The sequence below is a fragment of the Saccostrea echinata genome, unplaced genomic scaffold, assembly GCF_033153115.1.
Source record: "Saccostrea echinata isolate AGI-Se365-2 ecotype Australia unplaced genomic scaffold, CSIRO_AGI_Sech_v1 ptg000029l, whole genome shotgun sequence".
NCBI lineage: Eukaryota > Metazoa > Mollusca > Bivalvia > Ostreida > Ostreidae > Saccostrea > Saccostrea echinata.
In genome coordinates, this window is record NW_026889778.1 from 33,337,745 (window position 1) to 33,355,483 (window position 17,739).

General features: G+C 34.3%; 1 protein-coding gene across 1 annotated transcript; it reads left to right on the forward strand.

Moving 5' to 3' along the window:
* Nucleotides 1-1,102: 1,102 nt before the first annotated feature.
* LOC133195845 (glutamate receptor U1-like) lies at nucleotides 1,103-15,630 on the forward strand. The gene is made up of 7 exons (XM_061331802.1): nucleotides 1,103-1,393; nucleotides 5,993-6,022; nucleotides 9,878-10,066; nucleotides 11,222-11,379; nucleotides 13,056-13,240; nucleotides 13,358-14,061; nucleotides 14,423-15,630. Exons 1-7 carry the CDS (start codon nucleotides 1,343-1,345, stop codon nucleotides 14,516-14,518), a joined length of 1,413 nt encoding a protein of 470 aa, XP_061187786.1. The 5' UTR covers nucleotides 1,103-1,342; the 3' UTR covers nucleotides 14,519-15,630.
* The last annotated feature ends 2,109 nt before the right edge of the window (nucleotides 15,631-17,739 follow it).

Below are 17,739 nucleotides of genomic sequence, written 5' to 3' on the forward strand. Positions count from 1 at the left end.
GGGGGGAGTAGGAGATGTCAACTAACTTGAACAAAAATCTTTGACAAGCCAAAAAAGGGGAGAATTAATTCTCCAAACTCCAGAATCTTATATAGGGGGTTGGGGTTAGGGTCCATGAATTTAGGAGGGGTTTGATAATTCTGGATCAAAAAATCGGGGAGGGGCACCTTTTAATGAACATTTTAATACTGAACAGTAAAATTTACATTTAAAAAAGAAGTGCGAGCAGGACCCCTCCTACTCCTCCAATAATATACTTACCCGGATGTTATGTTGACGGTGGACACCTGAGTGCATGTTGAGGTCAAGTGAAGATGAAATTACTTTTCATAGCTAATTTTATCAATTTAGAAGTCCCCAATCTATTTTTAGTCCAGTGGAGAAAAATAAATTTTCATATTCACCAATAAGGTCGCGTGTATTAGTATATTTTATAGCTCTCTGGTCATTCATTCCATTTTATTTCCAGACCAGTGAGATACAGAGCTGCAGCTAACATTTAACTATCGTGGACTTATATTAAAACCATTCATGTTTATTTTGTTAAAAGATAACTAGTAAGGGAGAGAAAAAAATGAGAGAGAGAAAGAGAGAGAGAAGCAGATGGTTACTTGACAGACAGACAGATAAGATGGACAGACAGTCCTTTAAATTTATTTGAACGAAATAAAAATTCTTTATGTTAACTACGATATTTCATTTTCCAAACTGATGTGGTTCCATTCAATATAGTTGTTTTTTCTAGATTATATATAACCTTTCAGTGAGCAACTTCATCCCTGGAGGAGTGATAGGTTTCCATTGCATGCATATGTCTCTCTAGTCCGAAATGTGTAATGTTTTCTAGGCTTTTTTTTCACAATTTTCATATGCTTGAAAAATTTTTCCTGGCACGTCAAATATCAAAATCGTGAAAAGTCTGGAAATAAACTATTATATAATGTATCTCTCCAATATGATTACAGTTAAATTACCTGATCGGTTTTACAATCAATAATTTTGTCTTGTAATACGTCATGAAAATATTTCTATTTTCACACATACAATGCACACACGTTAGAAATCTCAACGTCTTTAATCAATTGCAAGCTCATGGCTGCGAATATCCGCGCAGGTGCGCAGAGCTGCCTTTGAATCGTACTGTAGTATAAAAACCCGTGGTTTCCTTTCTCCGATACAGAATCTTGTTTAGATGCCTGTGGTTAAGTTGACATCGACTGATGCCATCCAAAATTTAAAATAACGCCCCTGTTTGACCTAGAATTCGTGGGAGGCGGCGAGACAGTTGGTCAACTGGACAGCGGCGTTGATTTGACCAGGTCACAATCAGGAACTAGGGAGAATGCGTGCAATCTATGTTTGTTTATGTTTGGACATAGTGATATTTACATGGGTAAGTAATCAACAATTTGAAATAAACATTATAGAACATCACTAGCCTAATGAAATGAATACTGTGCCACGATGTCATTAAAAGGTTTTGTTTTATTAATGATTTATAATGAATGATGAAACGATCGAGAGCGGTCAACTTGAGAAATGGTTATTATTAATATGACCTCTTGACCGATGGTGTTGTAAAGAAACACGTGTGTTTTTAAACAGAACAGCAAGTAAATAAAACGATATAATCTCATGTAGTTATACCAGAAGTCGAAGAAATTTTATAAAAAGGAAACCGGTTGTCACTCGTACGAGATTTTGTAATGAAAAATTATAATGATGTTAGGGGATATATAGAGTGCAAATTCTTGATCTATTTGAAAATAACAACCCAGTTGTCACCTCGACCGTACATAAAATAACTGTTCTATACATATCATATAATCATATTGAGTCAAAGGTAAAATATTTAACTAACGAAAGCAATAAATGTGTTTATTCATTTTGATGGTTATAAAATACTGAATTGCTTGTTGAACAAATCAATATATGTCTGCTGCATACTGTTCGTATTTAGTAATCAAAATAAATATATTTGTTGAAGTATGACAAATGTCAATTTTTATTGGAATGCACGGTAACCATGATAATTATATAGTGCTTAAATCTGAAGGAAGAAAAATCCTTATTTCGGTGATTACGGAGTTTTGTTGTTGTTTTTTTTTTTAAATTAATCTTAGAGATTTACGTATAGTCTAAAGGGATACAAGAATTTCTGATAAGTCTGTAAAATACTTTAAAAATACACTGCAATGTCACCTGTCACTGATTTCTTTTTTTATGTATGTCAAATATGGCAAAAGACAAGAATTATGGAATTTTTCTGTCCACTATGCCGCTGTGTTTACTTGTAAAATGCATAGGAACACGAAGAAATACACTTAACCATTTTTTTTTTCAAATATTTTTTTTTCGAACCAAAATAGAGATCTCATTTTGTTTTCACTTGCTGACAGTATATCTGTATCTAAGATATGACTATGTATTGTAGAAATGATAACTGATGAAACACATGGTAACCGGGGTGTTTTCAGCATCAGTGAGGAAAACCTAACAGTTATGAATGTAATTAAATGGTGTTTCTCTCTGATGTCAGTATCATGCAGCCAATAGGATATCATACGACTGAATTTTGGTAACTTATAGAACTAACTATTTCTGTGGATGTGTGGAATTTTTACAAAATTTCGTGGAGAGAAGTAAGGGCGGGTGGGGTGAAAATCTTATGTAAATGAGTCCCGAAATATGTTTTAATGTATACTTGGATGTCTAAAGTTCCATAAACACTTCCGTAGCCTTTCCAGTATAGCTTATTTGCTATCTAATTTTTTTCTTACGTGCTTACTAAAATTTTTTCCTACTGTGTATAATTTAGGAGTATGTCAGTTCCGTATTTATTTTCTCTAAATAAAGCATTATTGTTATTATTATAAGTTGGAATATATGTATCAGATATGAAATTAAGTTTTGTCTGGTTCCAGGATAAAGATTTTAATTATGGAATAATCAAGATTTTTATGATTTAAGAAATGTGTCAGTTTCATACCCTAGCTGTAATCCATTAATATAAGTGTGAATCAAATATCTTGGATACTAAAGTTCACAGAATAACTAAGCAGTCAATAATCTTTTTCATCAAGTAATGACATGTGCTTCACTTTTGCCGTATATCTACGTATTTTATATTTAAAGATATTAAACAAATCATTCATTTAGTGTTATTCACAAATATACATGTATAAGTTCAGTGAAAAATATACATCCGCTAAGCTTACAGATGCACATGTTTGTAATAACCACTGAACAAGTTACTGGGCAGGTGCCCAGTGATCAGGACATTACAAAGTGATCTTAACCCTTCAGTGGGTGAAAAATTGAGTCGAATACAGCAAACTTCACTTGAAACAATGAGAAGGTTTGATTTCTTCACCTGATTATTATTTCAAACCTTAACAGGTGCCACGAGGACCTAAACAAGGAAATAGTTTTGCTGTGGCTAACATCTTCAGCGGAAGGGGGATTCTGATTGGCCTATATTGATACACTGTTTTTAACCATCTGTAAAAATCATTGTATGCAGGACAAAGAAAAAATTCTGGGGCGTTCTTTTCTTCTTTTGAATTTTTGGTTCAAGTAAAGGATAACCATCGGATACGAAGACCTCTCACCGGTAGTTAATTCGTGACTTTTCATAAATAGGGCCAAGGCATGGATAAATGACATGAAAACTGGGACGTTGGTAAAGCAACCCGCAGTGGAGAGGGTGATATATGTAACTTTCTAACCATCGCGACTAACCCCCACCCCCTACAAACACAATTTCCGCATTTTTTTTTTTTTTTTTTTTTTTTTGGATAAGTCGGTCAGCATATGTACAGCAACTCCTGATTTACACGAAATTAATTTATTTAAGTGAAAAAGATAAGGTTGTGTAATTTTCTGAAAATCTGAAATAGTGAAGGAAATATGGCATATACTGTAAAATAAAAAGGGATACTCATTTGACATAATAATTTCTATCTTTAAATAAATATCGTAAATAGTGTTTTTAATGATAATTACTCTTATAAGTTATAGTGTTAAGATAATTGTCTTTTATCTAGATAGGTATACAGTATTTACACTTGAGCATAGCATACTGGACAGCCAGGATTCCCGAAAAAAGCTTTAGAGAAACCCTGTAGAAAGAATATTTAGAATTAGTAAAAAACGATATGTAAATTAACGTCTTTAATAACATCACATGCAGACAAGAATGGCGGTCAAACTGCAAGTGCTTATAAATATGGAATCAAAATTGTTTTTAACAGTCGAAGATTAACAGAGCCCAATAGTAGTACACGTAATTTATTTGATGTATCTTTGCTTATTCAAGTGCTTTGTAACTTTAGAGTTCTTTTATTCGATGCCTCATGTTAGAAGTAAAAAGAAGAAAATGGTAAGTGGGAGAAGCCTGCTTACTGTACAATGTCTTATCAGCTATTCTATCGTTGGCTTCGCTCGTTCTTTCTTCAAAATGAGTGAACACAACAGTGACTTAGATTTCATTTTCAATGCTGGAATGTAAAATGGCACCGTTAAAAACACGAAACCAGAAACAATGGAATAAGAATCAGAAAAAAAAACCCAACTATAACCTTAAAATGTCAACAAAGGGAACACAGCAAACATATATATATATATATATATATATATATATATATATATATATATATATATATATATATATATATTCATATTTATTAAAATGTAATCTATGATAAAGAAGAACTTGCATAGCAATACATTACTGACAAATGTAAGTGTAGAATTACTCAAGATTGATCTTTTTATGTAAGCCGTTAAACAAAAATATTCCTGTAATAGCGCATGATTCTTATGTAGATGTCCTTGATTGAAATATATTTATGTACCTAATATGTATAATCTGAGACTTGATAACTGACAGTATATAATTAAAGATTTCTTAGAAATGGATGACGTAAGTACTCGAACACGACGGAGGTTATAATTTGTCATATTAGTAAGCAAAATAAACATGGATCAAAAAAAAATGCCAAAGAGACGGGAGTCATCTTATACATATATCTAACACGAAGTGTTAAAACGATTTATGCAAAGCTTTTTAATTAAAGACAGTTATGTATAGATTGGTACGTTTTATATTCCTGTATTGTTTGCAGAGCAAAGCAACAAACATGGATCATTTTGTCTCTCGTCGGTCCAAAGGGGTGGGGGAAGGGAGGGATCGTTATTATTAAAAAAAAAATGTGCACCTGAACTGAACCAATCTCTTCCTGTGCTTCATATAAGTTGTGTTACCGAATACTTGGCATTCAATACTTAATATATATCCAAATACACAAATGATTTCTTAAGAAATGATATTAAATATTAACAAATTAAAAAAAGTATTTGTTTTTGTCAAAAAGTGTTAATGGTAAAATCATTTATGAGATTCCTTGCAGTCTCGCTTGATAAAAAGTTTAAACTTTTGAACTTAAAAATGTTTAACCCCTGCGCCCTTAGCCTGGCCGAAATCAGAATGTGGCCTGTCAGGAAAACCCCCACTGTTTAGCCATCTGGTTTACTGTTATTTTTGTTTTGTTTGTAATATAATAAAAACAGAAAGCCAGCGGACGACCCTTCTAACACCCCTGGGAGATGTTGTATTTTGCTTAAAAAGCGATTAAAAGCAGTCAGTGACCCTTAAAATGGCTAAAATACTGTTACGATTTGTTTCAATGGCCATGCAGAGCTCTGACAGAACTGAAAAATATCATGGGTATTTTGAGGAATTTTCTAACATTAACACCTAATTCTCGACCGAGAGCATTGCAAATTTGTTTTATTTGCATGTACTTAATATTTACAGAATGAAAATGTATAAAATGTTAAAGATGCATGTACGTAAACGAAAATTTGAAAAGTTATTAAATTTTAATACTTTTTGAAAAAAAAAGAAGAACGAAAAGAAACGAAAAGAGGGAAGAAAACTTAGGCATTAAACATTCAATTTTAATATTTTACATTTTCTTTTTTTTTTCAGGGGAGGGAACTGAAGATCACGTCAATTTTGGTAAGCCTACGTATATATCGGGATGTTGAAATAACGCACTTGTGCTTCAATTGAATTAATACATGTACATGTATAGGTTTCTTAGGATATGCATGGTTACCGATTTTATCCAACTCTCTTTATTTCTCATTGTAAAAAGTCACAGCTGTTGCAGTATCTGTCGCAGGCTATCTCGAAGTAACGCAACAATTAAAAATTTAAGGAACTTGGCATTAAAAAAAGGGTGGGAGGAAGTAATGAGCACATTAATTGCTTCCTGTACTCTAATTCTTAGGGTGCTAAATGGCATCTTTTACTGCGGATTGGGAAAAACTTGACCGTTCAGCTATAAACCCGTTGTACTTGTCTTTTGCCTTTCAACATGTTCAAGACACTAATGCACTCGATAAAATTTCGTAGGAATGACGGACAGAAAAAGAGATGCACTATATTCCGAAGTCAAAGGTAATAAAAAAATCTCTTTCACACGTTTGAGAATTTTTAAAAAATCTATGTGTGGGAGTTATGAGACATTTTTCAGTAATTTGAAAAACGTTATTTTCTTAGTTGTAAGATAAAGCACTGCTGGTTAATGTTTAAATTAATTGTGCGTTTAATAAAAACGATTGCATTAAAACACGAAAAAAATATATCGCCGAAATTTGATGCAAGCACAGAGGGCTCCAAATTCATAATTTGTTGAGTTTATTTTTTCTTACTTCTTATCACATCTATCCATTTGCAAGGATGGCACAGAGTTTTTGTGGAGAACGGTGGCCTACACGTCTCATTTCGCTAGCAATACACCTTTGTTTTATTCTATCTTGCCAACATAATGCTACACAGTGTAGGCATAAGAAACGCCTATGTTCAATAAACTGATAAAAGAGCCTATGACAAGCGCCCTTGTTTCTGTAAATTTAAACAAACGAAAATCCTATGCATGTACCGTTAAATTGTGATTAAAAGTCACCAGTGTAACCAAGGTTACGTATTGCTATCTCGTCGTATTTTTGTTTCTGTGAAATGGCTGAACCGATTTCATCCAAATTTGCTATGTAGTATCTATTGCTAAGGTTGAAAAAGGAGAGTTTCACAATCAAAGCGGCTGAAAGATGGGCCCATTGTCATTCATAAATTCATGAAATATTCAATAATCTATTTCTGCATTATTTGTATAAAGAGCAGTCAGTCCTGTACGTAGTAGAATGACTGTTCTGGCCCTGCAGTTGGACTTAGCTATTCATTGCATATTTTAAAATCTTACGAATATCTAGTAGGCAAATTGGTTGTATGTTAGCCCCCTACCACAGCTGAGTAATGCATGTCCTTGAGCACTGTATCTAGAGTTCAGATATCAGGTTGGGGCTGAGCTGGTTAATATACTAAACAATTCTTATACAATTTTTATGTAGTGTGTCTTTGAATATCTTAGTTATTCCAGTACATTTAGCATGAATACAAGCAGACTATATGACTGATGGAAGTAAGTTATGGAGGGTTAAAACCCCTTGTAAAAGTCATGTCATATGATTTAAAAGTTTCATTTAGGGCTGAGTTTATCAAAACTTAGATGTTGGTACACGCGTTAAGGTTCGCCTTATAAGTCATGGAACTTAACTTCTAGTGCTACCGCGTGTGACAGCCCCATCACACCAAACTTGTTTTCAGAACGACTTATTCCATACTTTAGAATTATTAAACGGCTTGTGTTTCGGGGGTTGAATGTGTAAGTTTTCACACAATATGTCTACAATTACGATCATAGTTTCTTCACAAACAGTCCTTAATACGCCCATTTCGTCTGTTCCCCGACCACAATCAATTCATTTCAAGTTAAGATCGAGTAAATTTGCCATTTCCAAGCAGTCGAAGCCTGTCCGTAGTCAGGTTGAGCCCGCTCTTAATTAGATCCTACTTATACTCACAGCTTACTTTCTAAGAATGAAATTCTTCAAAATCACATTTCAGTCTTTAATACTTTTAATATTCCAGTCAACAAAGGTGAGTTTGATCTACCCTACCTTCACTGGATTCCTGGATTTCATGTAAAGCTAATTACATGTACCAGATCCACCTCGTGTTGCTAACTCATTCAGAAGTTGTAATTTGGACTTGAATGTACTATTAAAGGACGAATTGTGGTCGAGTTGTGTCTGTGCTTTAAAACTTAGCTTAACACAAATTTAAGAAAAGTGAGGTCAAGGTCAAAGAAAAGATCAAGTTCAAAAACTATTAATGAGGCTGTATAGCTCTCATAAATATTTATCACCATATGAAGTTTGATAAAAATAACTAAACGCAAAGTGTGATGGAAGGACAGAAGGGCGGAGGGACGGAGGACAGACATGATAAACACTATTACATGTATATGCTCCGGCCATATTCATGGCGGGGCATAAATATCTTAAAAATCTTCTTCTCAAGTACAGAAAAGCCCTGACTAGGCATGTGAATATGGAAGCATCCTCAGGTAGTGCAGATTAAGATTTGTTAAAACCATTACCCCCACGGGTAGGTTGGGGCCACATTCGGCGATCAAAGTTTAACATGGGAATAATGAGTAGGTTGGGGCCACAACAGGTGTTCAAAGTTTTGGATAAGAATATTAAGATTTTTTTTTTTAAAAAACTTCTTTTCAAAAACAACTAAGCCATGATTTGTCATATTAATATGGGAGCATCCTCAGGTAGTTTACAAATCATGACCCTGAGGCAGGGCGGGGGGGAGGGGGGGATTCAAAATAGACGATAAAAGTTTCACATCGCAGTATTTTGGAAAAAATCTTTACTAATCTAAAATCACAACAAAGCCATGATTATTCATTACATAAGCAAGCATAATGTGGATTCAAATTTGTTCAAATCATAAGCCCCGGGGTTAGGGTTAGGACCACATTAAGCAATCAGGAAAGTATAGGAAAAATTCTTCTGTTGTGTGGATTCAACTTTATTTAAAAGTCATAGCTCCCTTCGGAGCTAGATTTTAGTCAAAATTTTTTATGATAGTAAGTAAAGGGGGAAATTAAAAAATATATCTAATGAAGAGTAGCAAGGACAAAGTCACCCGGGTGAGGATTGTGCCCCATGGACCTCTTGTTTTGGTACAAAAATGTTTTATAAAAAAAAAAACCCTGCTTTATAAGATCTGAAAAGGAAACCTCTCAAAAGTTTGTTTTGAATTAAGATTGCCTAATCAAAATTGTGCATTTTTTGGAAAGAATATATAGCAAAATTTAATACTGTAGTGCAACCTGCAACATTGAACTTACGAATAGAGCACAGCTATATTTCTTAATAAAAGACTTCGGTAACCTTTTCCTCTTAACCAAAGAAAACCATTCACCCATCTGTGAACCGAATTTCATTTAACAGTACACGTGGGTTGATTGAAATAAACAATCGAAAAATCCAACAATAATCGCCGTATTTTCAAACGCATCTGTTCAGCCACTCCCTCTTTTTAAAAAGTGTGAATCCGCTGATCAGTTAAATATTGCCTACGCCCTACTAGCTATATCTTCAATTTTGATAACTGAATGCACTGTTTTAGATTTATGGAAGTCCGTTATAATCATGTAAGGCTTGCCTAAGAGTGCATGTTGACAGGACAGTCGTTCAACTTTTAAAAACTTAAGTTTTAAGTCTTACTACGTAGTAATACTAGTATATGGCAAGACTTCCTCTGTATTCCGGCCTTAAACCCATGATGCTAAGGTAACTGTAGAGACCCAATATTATTATCTCTCTTCTTATATCACTTTAAATTGATATTACTTTTGTTCTCACTTAAAGCATACTGAGTTTTTGAGTGTGATTTATTACAGCGTCGTTTGTCGATAATAAGTCAAACAGTATAAACATTCTTTTATTTTAGAGACCCCCGTTTTTGATGGAAGTTAGCGGCTCTCCTGGGAAGTATGAGGGCTACATGGTAGATGTACTAAATGCTCTGTCAAAGTCTGAAAACTTTACATACTCAATCCAACCAGAACCAGACGGTATTTATGGGATGAAGGATGCCAAAGGGGACTGGAGTGGCATGATGGGACTTCTCGTTACTAAGGTGGGAAGTTGTTGAAGTTAATCCTTAGTATGCATGTATAGAAACTCTTACACGTACTTTCATCTATTCTCCAGGACAAGGCCAATATCAACCAAACTTGCTACAAAGCATCCCTGGGTGACGGGGCTTCAAGTTTATTCAAATGGAAGGTAACACCATTTGAAAGGGGGATAATTAAGAAATATTGAAAATAGAGTGGATGTCATGTAAAAATCTTCTCAAAAACAATGGGCAAGAAAAGATAAAACTTATATGAAAGCATCTTCACGTAGCATAGATTCAAATTTGTTCAAATCATGACCAAGGGTGTTGGATGGGGCCACAACAAAGGGCCAAATTTATGTATTTTAAGGAGGCTTGTCAGACCAAAAGTTTATTTGATGGATGTTTTAAAGCTCAAGTGAGCTTTTCTGATCACCTGTTGTCCGGCGTCTGTCTCGGTCTGTCTAACTGTCCGTCCGTCTGTAATCTTTTCACATTTTTTTTTCATTAAGTGTAGATAGAGATTTGTTATTATGGGACGAGGAATGGGCCTAAAGACTGGGTCAGAATTTTACATAGGAATGATAAGAAACATCTGCTTCAAAAAATAAAACAGACAGCAGAATTACAAGTAGTCATATTTTTAATATGTTAGTCATATTTTTAATATGTAAGCATAAGTGTAGTTTGCTGGAAGCATGGCCTCGGGAACACCATTGGCAAATAAAGTTTTATTTAGAAATTTTTACACATTTGCAACAGAAGGAATGCTATAATCTATTCAATTTATTTGAAGTCTACATTTACGGTAAGTTAAATTTGTTGAAATCATGAACGTCAACAAAGGGTTTCATTTAACGGGTATTTACAAGTACAAAAGAGAATGTTGACATGTCAGCATTGTGGCCCCCAGGCCTCTATTCATTCTGTTTTATATCTTATTTTTGCGGGTTTCATATATGCTATTTCAAAGCAATGCTAAATATCTCTTTCATGTAAACGCCTTTATGGTCTCTAGAGTAATGATGTTGAAAATATGTCTGAGAATCATAGTTTAAAACCATCAGGTGTTGAGTCATGATTATGATAATGAAAATGTAAAATTGAATTGAATTTTTCTGTGACTTCAGTTGTTTTCATGTTTAAACAGACATAATGCTCTTATGTTCTAAGAAAGCTGATTTAGTGGCAGCCGATCTGACTGTGACAGACAAGCGGAAAGAGGATGTAGCCTTTACCAGACCCATCTTTCACAGCAGCCATAGAATTCTGGTCTGGAAGCCACAAGTCCCTCCCTACAGCGGGCTAGCGGTTCTCTTTCAACCATTCAGGTAAATCCGAAGTCATGGAAATCGTACAGATATTTGTGCATTTTATAGCTGTTCATTAAAAGAGGATTTGAATACATGTAGATCAGTATTGTGACTTTGGCGTGAAATACTCATTATACTGTGCTTCGTCTGATCCTTTGCACCCTTTAATTATAACCACAACCAATGCAAAATACAAACAATTGTTACGGACAAAATTACTTCAAATGTGTTTTTTCTTCATTCATTGTTGATGTTTTTTCCTCATTTTGCGTAAGGGTTATTGATTGTTTTTATAAACATCAGCTGTAGAGTTCTGTATTGGCTTCACATTTCAAGCATTAAAGGTAATTCATACATATGATGTGAGCATTTCATTTACTGACAGAAACTCTGCTGCTGCTCTCTGCTCTCCTTGTCCTCTATATAAACAATCAGGAAGCTGCCTACGCTTTATTACCTTGCATCTGACATAACTGGCTTCAAATGTCTAACCCTGCAGACATTTCGCCCACTGTTTACACATTTCCCGTCAATATCAAGTGTTTTACTGAGAACCTATGTCCTTAACACACGGTCTGGAAAATGCTATTTTATTGATAAAGATTATTTTATCTAAGATCCAGAATACTTGTGCTTCTGTCCATAATTCACAAACACCGAGACCTTGAAATATACTTACGCTGTCTAAACAAAGCTCTGGAGCAGTCTAAGTGTAATCCGCTCTATATACTTGACATTAAATCCTTAGAATTTTGTTTTTCTTCTTGTGTGGTACATTTTTTACCAAATGACCCTCTCAAAAAACGTTTACTAGCTGTTAAAACAGTCCAATATCGCTAGCCAGCCCTCAATTCACAGAAAACATGGAATTTTATGTTAGATTTACCTGCTCAACTAAGACATAAAAATTCTTATTTGTAGTCATATTATTCAACGACTGGTTAAGTTAGATTTGAAATTACTTATGCGTTGCAGCACTTTACAACTTATTTAGTATTCTTTCACAAGTCCCAATCTCAAACGATATTCGTGGTGGACATATATGGCCTGAATATAGTCTTAATTCTGTCTCATTGTCTGTCTATATTTTATTATGATCCATCACCAATCCCAAGCGCCATCCCTCCACACTATCGTTGGTTCCCTTCGCTTCCAAAATCGCTAACACGAGCCTTAAATGAAAACTTCACACCTTTGTAATTAAAACATATTAGAAACTCATACATGTACGTGCCATAAAGATAGCTCAAGATAAGAGTGTAAAAATTATGACAACTACATAAGATAAATTAGCGAGATCAAAGTTACAACAAAAGAAATGCATATCTGGTCAAAGTATAACCGGAAGATTTGATTCATCGGCTGCTTACGTCCATTGTGCACCTGACCCTGAAGTTCATAACGACAAGATGACCTGTAAAATCTGGTCTGTAAAATGTATGCCATAATTTTGTACACGTGATAGACTTTTCAAAGGTTGCTTATATTATAGGATGTGTCATGACTGTAAATCAACGCATAAGGATATCGGAAATCTACATAATAGCTGACTTCATGCAATTTTCAATGTTTCAGTTTGCCCAGCGATTGTCCACGTAACAACAGAGCAATGCTTCGAGGCACAATTACATTTGTATGCGTTTCAGAAACGCAATTTGTTTTATAATTCTATTCATTTTTTGTATTGATTGTAGTGCCGATGTTTGGATAATGTTAATGGTGGTCTGTATGATAACGGGAATCCTTTTGACCATCATTAACAAATTCAGTCCGTCTGAATGGAGCAAAATACCGGAAGCTGAGGACAAGACTAACAGTAAAGATAGCTTTACCATCAACAACGCCCTGTTCTTTGTTCATAGTACCGTGTGCTGGCAAGGTTTGTCTTAGATACCTAGAAATAATCCATCTAGATTATATATAAACTATGCTTCAGTATAAATAAAACGTCGAAGGAAAACCTCACCTTTTAACATTGAGTTACATATTTTTGTAGGTTTCAAGGAAGTTCCCAGGTCACCAGGAGGTCGTTTTCTGACTTCCATGTGGATGAGCTTCGTGTTGTTTATGATCACTGCCTACATTGCAAATCTTGGTTCGTTTTTGATAACCAGTGCCCCAAGAAAACCCGTTCTCCCTTTTAAGACATTTCATCAAATGGAATTGCAATCTGAAGTCGCCTACGGAACAAAGTCGTGGGACAATTTTTTAAAACTTAGCAAAGATCCAGTATTAAACCGTTTATATTACATTTCAAGATCTGAGCAAGATAATTTGTTTGAAACAGACGATGAAGGCTATCAGAAAGTTAAAGCGTCAGAGGGATCCTTTGCCGCCATCATGGAAGATCACGTGGCCGAGAGATTCGCGGGACGAGACTGTAGTGTAATGGTGGTGGGAGAGAAAGTACAACCGACAGATCAAGCTATTGCTTGTAATAATGTTTCTCTTTGTGAAGAATTGTCAAAGAGCATTAGCAAACTACCACTGAAAGAATTTCGGCAAAAATGGTGGCCAAGTGACTGCAATGTAGGGTCACTCAGCGATTACTTGAATAAACCGGAAGTGACTTTGTTGACACCTGCGCGTCCTCTAAATACTATTGACTTGTCTATAGCCTTCATTTTGCTTCTTTTGGGTATCATTGTGGGGATCCTCATGCTGCTAATAGAGGTTTACAGGGCGAACAAAAAATCAAAGGTGAGAGTTTGATATTGAAAAGTGTTGTTTGTGGGTGGGTTGGGGATTAATTTATACAATAGAGTTTAGAAGAATGCAACTTTTTTGGTTTTGTTTTTTTAATTGCAGGTGAGTTCCTCATACATATTCACTTTTGCCAAGCATATTTTAAGTTGATAAATAATGTAAAAATAAAAAAATATATATCATTCATAGTGCAGCATTTGATGAAAACCGATGATTGAGGATGTTTAAGACTTAAACATGGTAAATGTGTGTATATCCAGTGTGATATAGTTCTGATCTCTTTACATTACAAAAAAGAATTGAATACTCGTCTTAAAAAATTATTAGAAAACAACTTTTTAAATTTATATAACAGGGGGAGGAACCGATTAAACTGAAAGCATCAAATGGCGACAACGCCGTGACAGAAGGAACAGATGAGGAAAAGGCTCCAATTGCGGAGGAGTGTTAGAAACTTTACCCCCGGGCTCTCAGGCACCCCTCCAAATGATCAAAAGCAGAAAACAATAGCCGCACTGATGGCTGCCGAGCTCTAGAGGTTGCACACAGCTGCCCGTAATGTTGTGTTGTGTAAATGTTACAGACATGGATTACAAAATTTATACACTGATTTGGCGAACAATGTACTTTGAAATGTTACTTGACCTAATTTTAAAAGAAAGCAAGCTGAAAAATTTTTAATATGTTAATTCAAGGTACTTGTAACAATTTCTGTTTTCAAGCATTATTCTGTATTCAGTCAATGAAAAAGTTGTCATGCAGACTTCAGACAATAACCATGGACAACCACAGAGCTTATATTTCCAGAAGTGCGTTCTGTATTTATTCCACAGAAGAGTACCAGGTGCTGTTGTAGAAGTCGTTGTTCTAAGCCGCTGTGCTTTACATTTTAATGAATTTTCCTCCTGTAATGTAGGAAGGGTATTGCTTTTCTGCGGAATGAGATTACAGACTTTGCTCAAGTCGCTAAGAACAACGAGAGTAAATAAGAAGATATAGAATCTTATAGCCTTATAATATTAATATTTTTTATAATTAGGTTGTTATCTGATAAGAACTTTTACTTGTCTGACATTTTTTTTCCTAAGAAATAAGCATCTGTATATATTTTTGGATCAAAGACAGACGATCTCCCCTCAAAGAAAGAATCGGTACCATAAAATTCTAAATTGTAATTATTTTATATAACTGATATTATTATTTAAATGAGGGATAGAAAAAAAATTAATCTGCAATTTTATCTGTTCCTACAAGTCTGTATATTTTACATTAAGCAACATTATTTAGTTTAAATATTAAAAATCTTCTCCACTTATTTTCTTATTTTTTAGAAAATTAATTCAATGCAAAAATCTTGCCAAAAATAGACAAATGAAGCTTCCGCCCACGAAAGAAGTAGTATTTTATTGTATTTTATTATATATTTGTTCAATAATACAGGATTTTTGCACCCCTGATATGAACATAGGCACGCGCCCTGTATTACACACCCTGTATCAGCACCCTTTATTTTACCCTTTATCACACCCTTTATTACACCTTTCCGGAACATCTCTGTATTTTTCATTCGGAGTACCTCGGATCTTTTTCTATTAATTGTTTATAAAGCTAATATTTAAATTGTAAATTTTCATCAGATATTTTATGCTATTCAAAATAATTATTTGTTTAATTAATAATTATTTCATTTCTTATCGCTGTATGCATTGCCTTTGGAAAAAAAATAATGAGAAAGGAAATTCAACGAAAAAAAGAACAGATTCAATTATTAAGAATTAATTAATTTACAGGTTTATATATGATTTTTTTGACACTATTTTCAAATATATAATAAAAACAACAATACAAGACAAAATCTGTATCACACCCAATATCAACCCTCGACCAATATCAGCCCTCTGGCCTTCGGCCCTCGGGCTGATATTGGAGTCTCGGGTTGATATGGGGTGTGATACAGATTTTGCCATGTATTATTCTCTATTTAATATCTGTAACTGTTCAATGAATCAGCTGTATTGATTTCATTCTTTCAGGGAAATCTGATCAGATGACTTAGTCATTTTACCTATATTTCGATTATGTTTGAAATGCGTTTCCTGTAACATTCTACCAGTATGTAAAAATGGACCCCAATACCAGGTATTACATAATTGTGTAAGCTTTCTCGTTACCTTTGTAATGTTTGCCCTAATTTAGTAACAAAAAATAAATTGTTTTTGTAATAAATTAGTGATTGTACGTGTATTGAGTAAGTCTGAGATGTATTGATGTGTATGCTACTGTCTAGTTTACAAACGGACTCTGAATCCAATGGATGTAAAACGTATGTTACACGGTAAGGCACTGTCCATACTTATTTTTGATACATTAAAGATTATCTACCTCGTCCATTTTAAAAAGTTATAAGGGGTTCATGTTTCTGATGAAGGAGAGAGTCAGCTTGTATACATTGTTTCTGGATATCATTCAATTGTCAATATATATTTTGATGAATTTAAACTTAGCAACTAGATATTTCATTTAGAAAATTGCATTGAAGAGAAAATTCGCAATTTTCAACGTACAGTCAATCCAGTATCATGTTCTCCGAGAACGCTTAAACATGTAGTAATATAATGACTTGAGAAGTACATTTATATTGTATTTTTATACATGTCGTATTGTTTTCATATTTGTATTAATATTTTCATGTGGATCAATGTTGTGAGATTATATACAAAGTATCCGTTTTACGTTATACTGTGCATGTTTTTATGTATGTTGTCCATTCAGATATGGAAAGAAATAAATAGAAGTGAATCTCTTCATTTCTCTTATTTGGATCATTTGTTTTCTTTTTGTCTGAATAGATAGTTGGACCACCTACCCCTAACCCGAAACAAATTTTCCGACCTCGAGAATGGACTTTTTTTCTGGGAGGGGGGTGTCAATGTTTTTAAGCAACTTTTACGTCACACTTGGGTTGCAATAGTAAATCCTCAACTTAGACAGAATCATCCGAACACGAGTCGGCAGCTATATCCAGACACGAGTCAGCAGCTATATCCAGACACGAGTTAGCAGCTATTTTCAAATGTATTCGTTGGTGTTCGACAGATTCCTCACAAGACAACATAGTAGTTAATTAGGTAATTGGCCGAGTTCTCGAGCCGAACGCGTTTTGCAAAGCCCTTTGGCAAATCTTTTGCATTCGACCTAAAGGCCTCAGGCAACAGTTTGGTTCTCGGGTATCACAAATCGCATGAGTAGATAAATGGATATTATAATACTTGTATAAAATGACGTTTTTCGTACCTGTAACAAAAATGGCTACATTTTCATTGATGCTTGTATTTATTTTGCGTAGACCATTACCGTAAAAATTATGATATTATCTCATATAGTATTAAATGTTCTTTCAAGATAAGTAATGATTGGTATAAGTATATATTTTAAATATTTCAATGAAACATGTGAAGTAACAGTATGGTGACTCGTAATTAAGGTTAAACATGCAAGTACTTCAGATTATTCTTTAAATTTTACCTTTTTCTGGCATTTATGTCCGAGGTACACATCGCTATTTCGGGTAATGGCAATGTTAGGAAACGATTTATTTCTGTTGGACACTTTACTTAATCACAACATATTCAGCCTAAGCTCATGAAATTGATGAAATTTCAAAAATTTCAC

Excerpts from the sequence above, each read along its gene's own strand:
- LOC133195845 (XM_061331802.1), top strand. The coding sequence starts at position 1,343 with ATGCGTGCAATCTATGTTTGTTTATGTTTGGACATAGTGATATTTACA. Across the intron at positions 10,067-11,221 it reads TGGGACTTCTCGTTACTAAG|AAAGCTGATTTAGTGGCAGC; the intron begins GTGGGAAGTTGT and ends TTATGTTCTAAG. Across the intron at positions 11,380-13,055 it reads GTTCTCTTTCAACCATTCAG|TGCCGATGTTTGGATAATGT; the intron begins GTAAATCCGAAG and ends TATTGATTGTAG.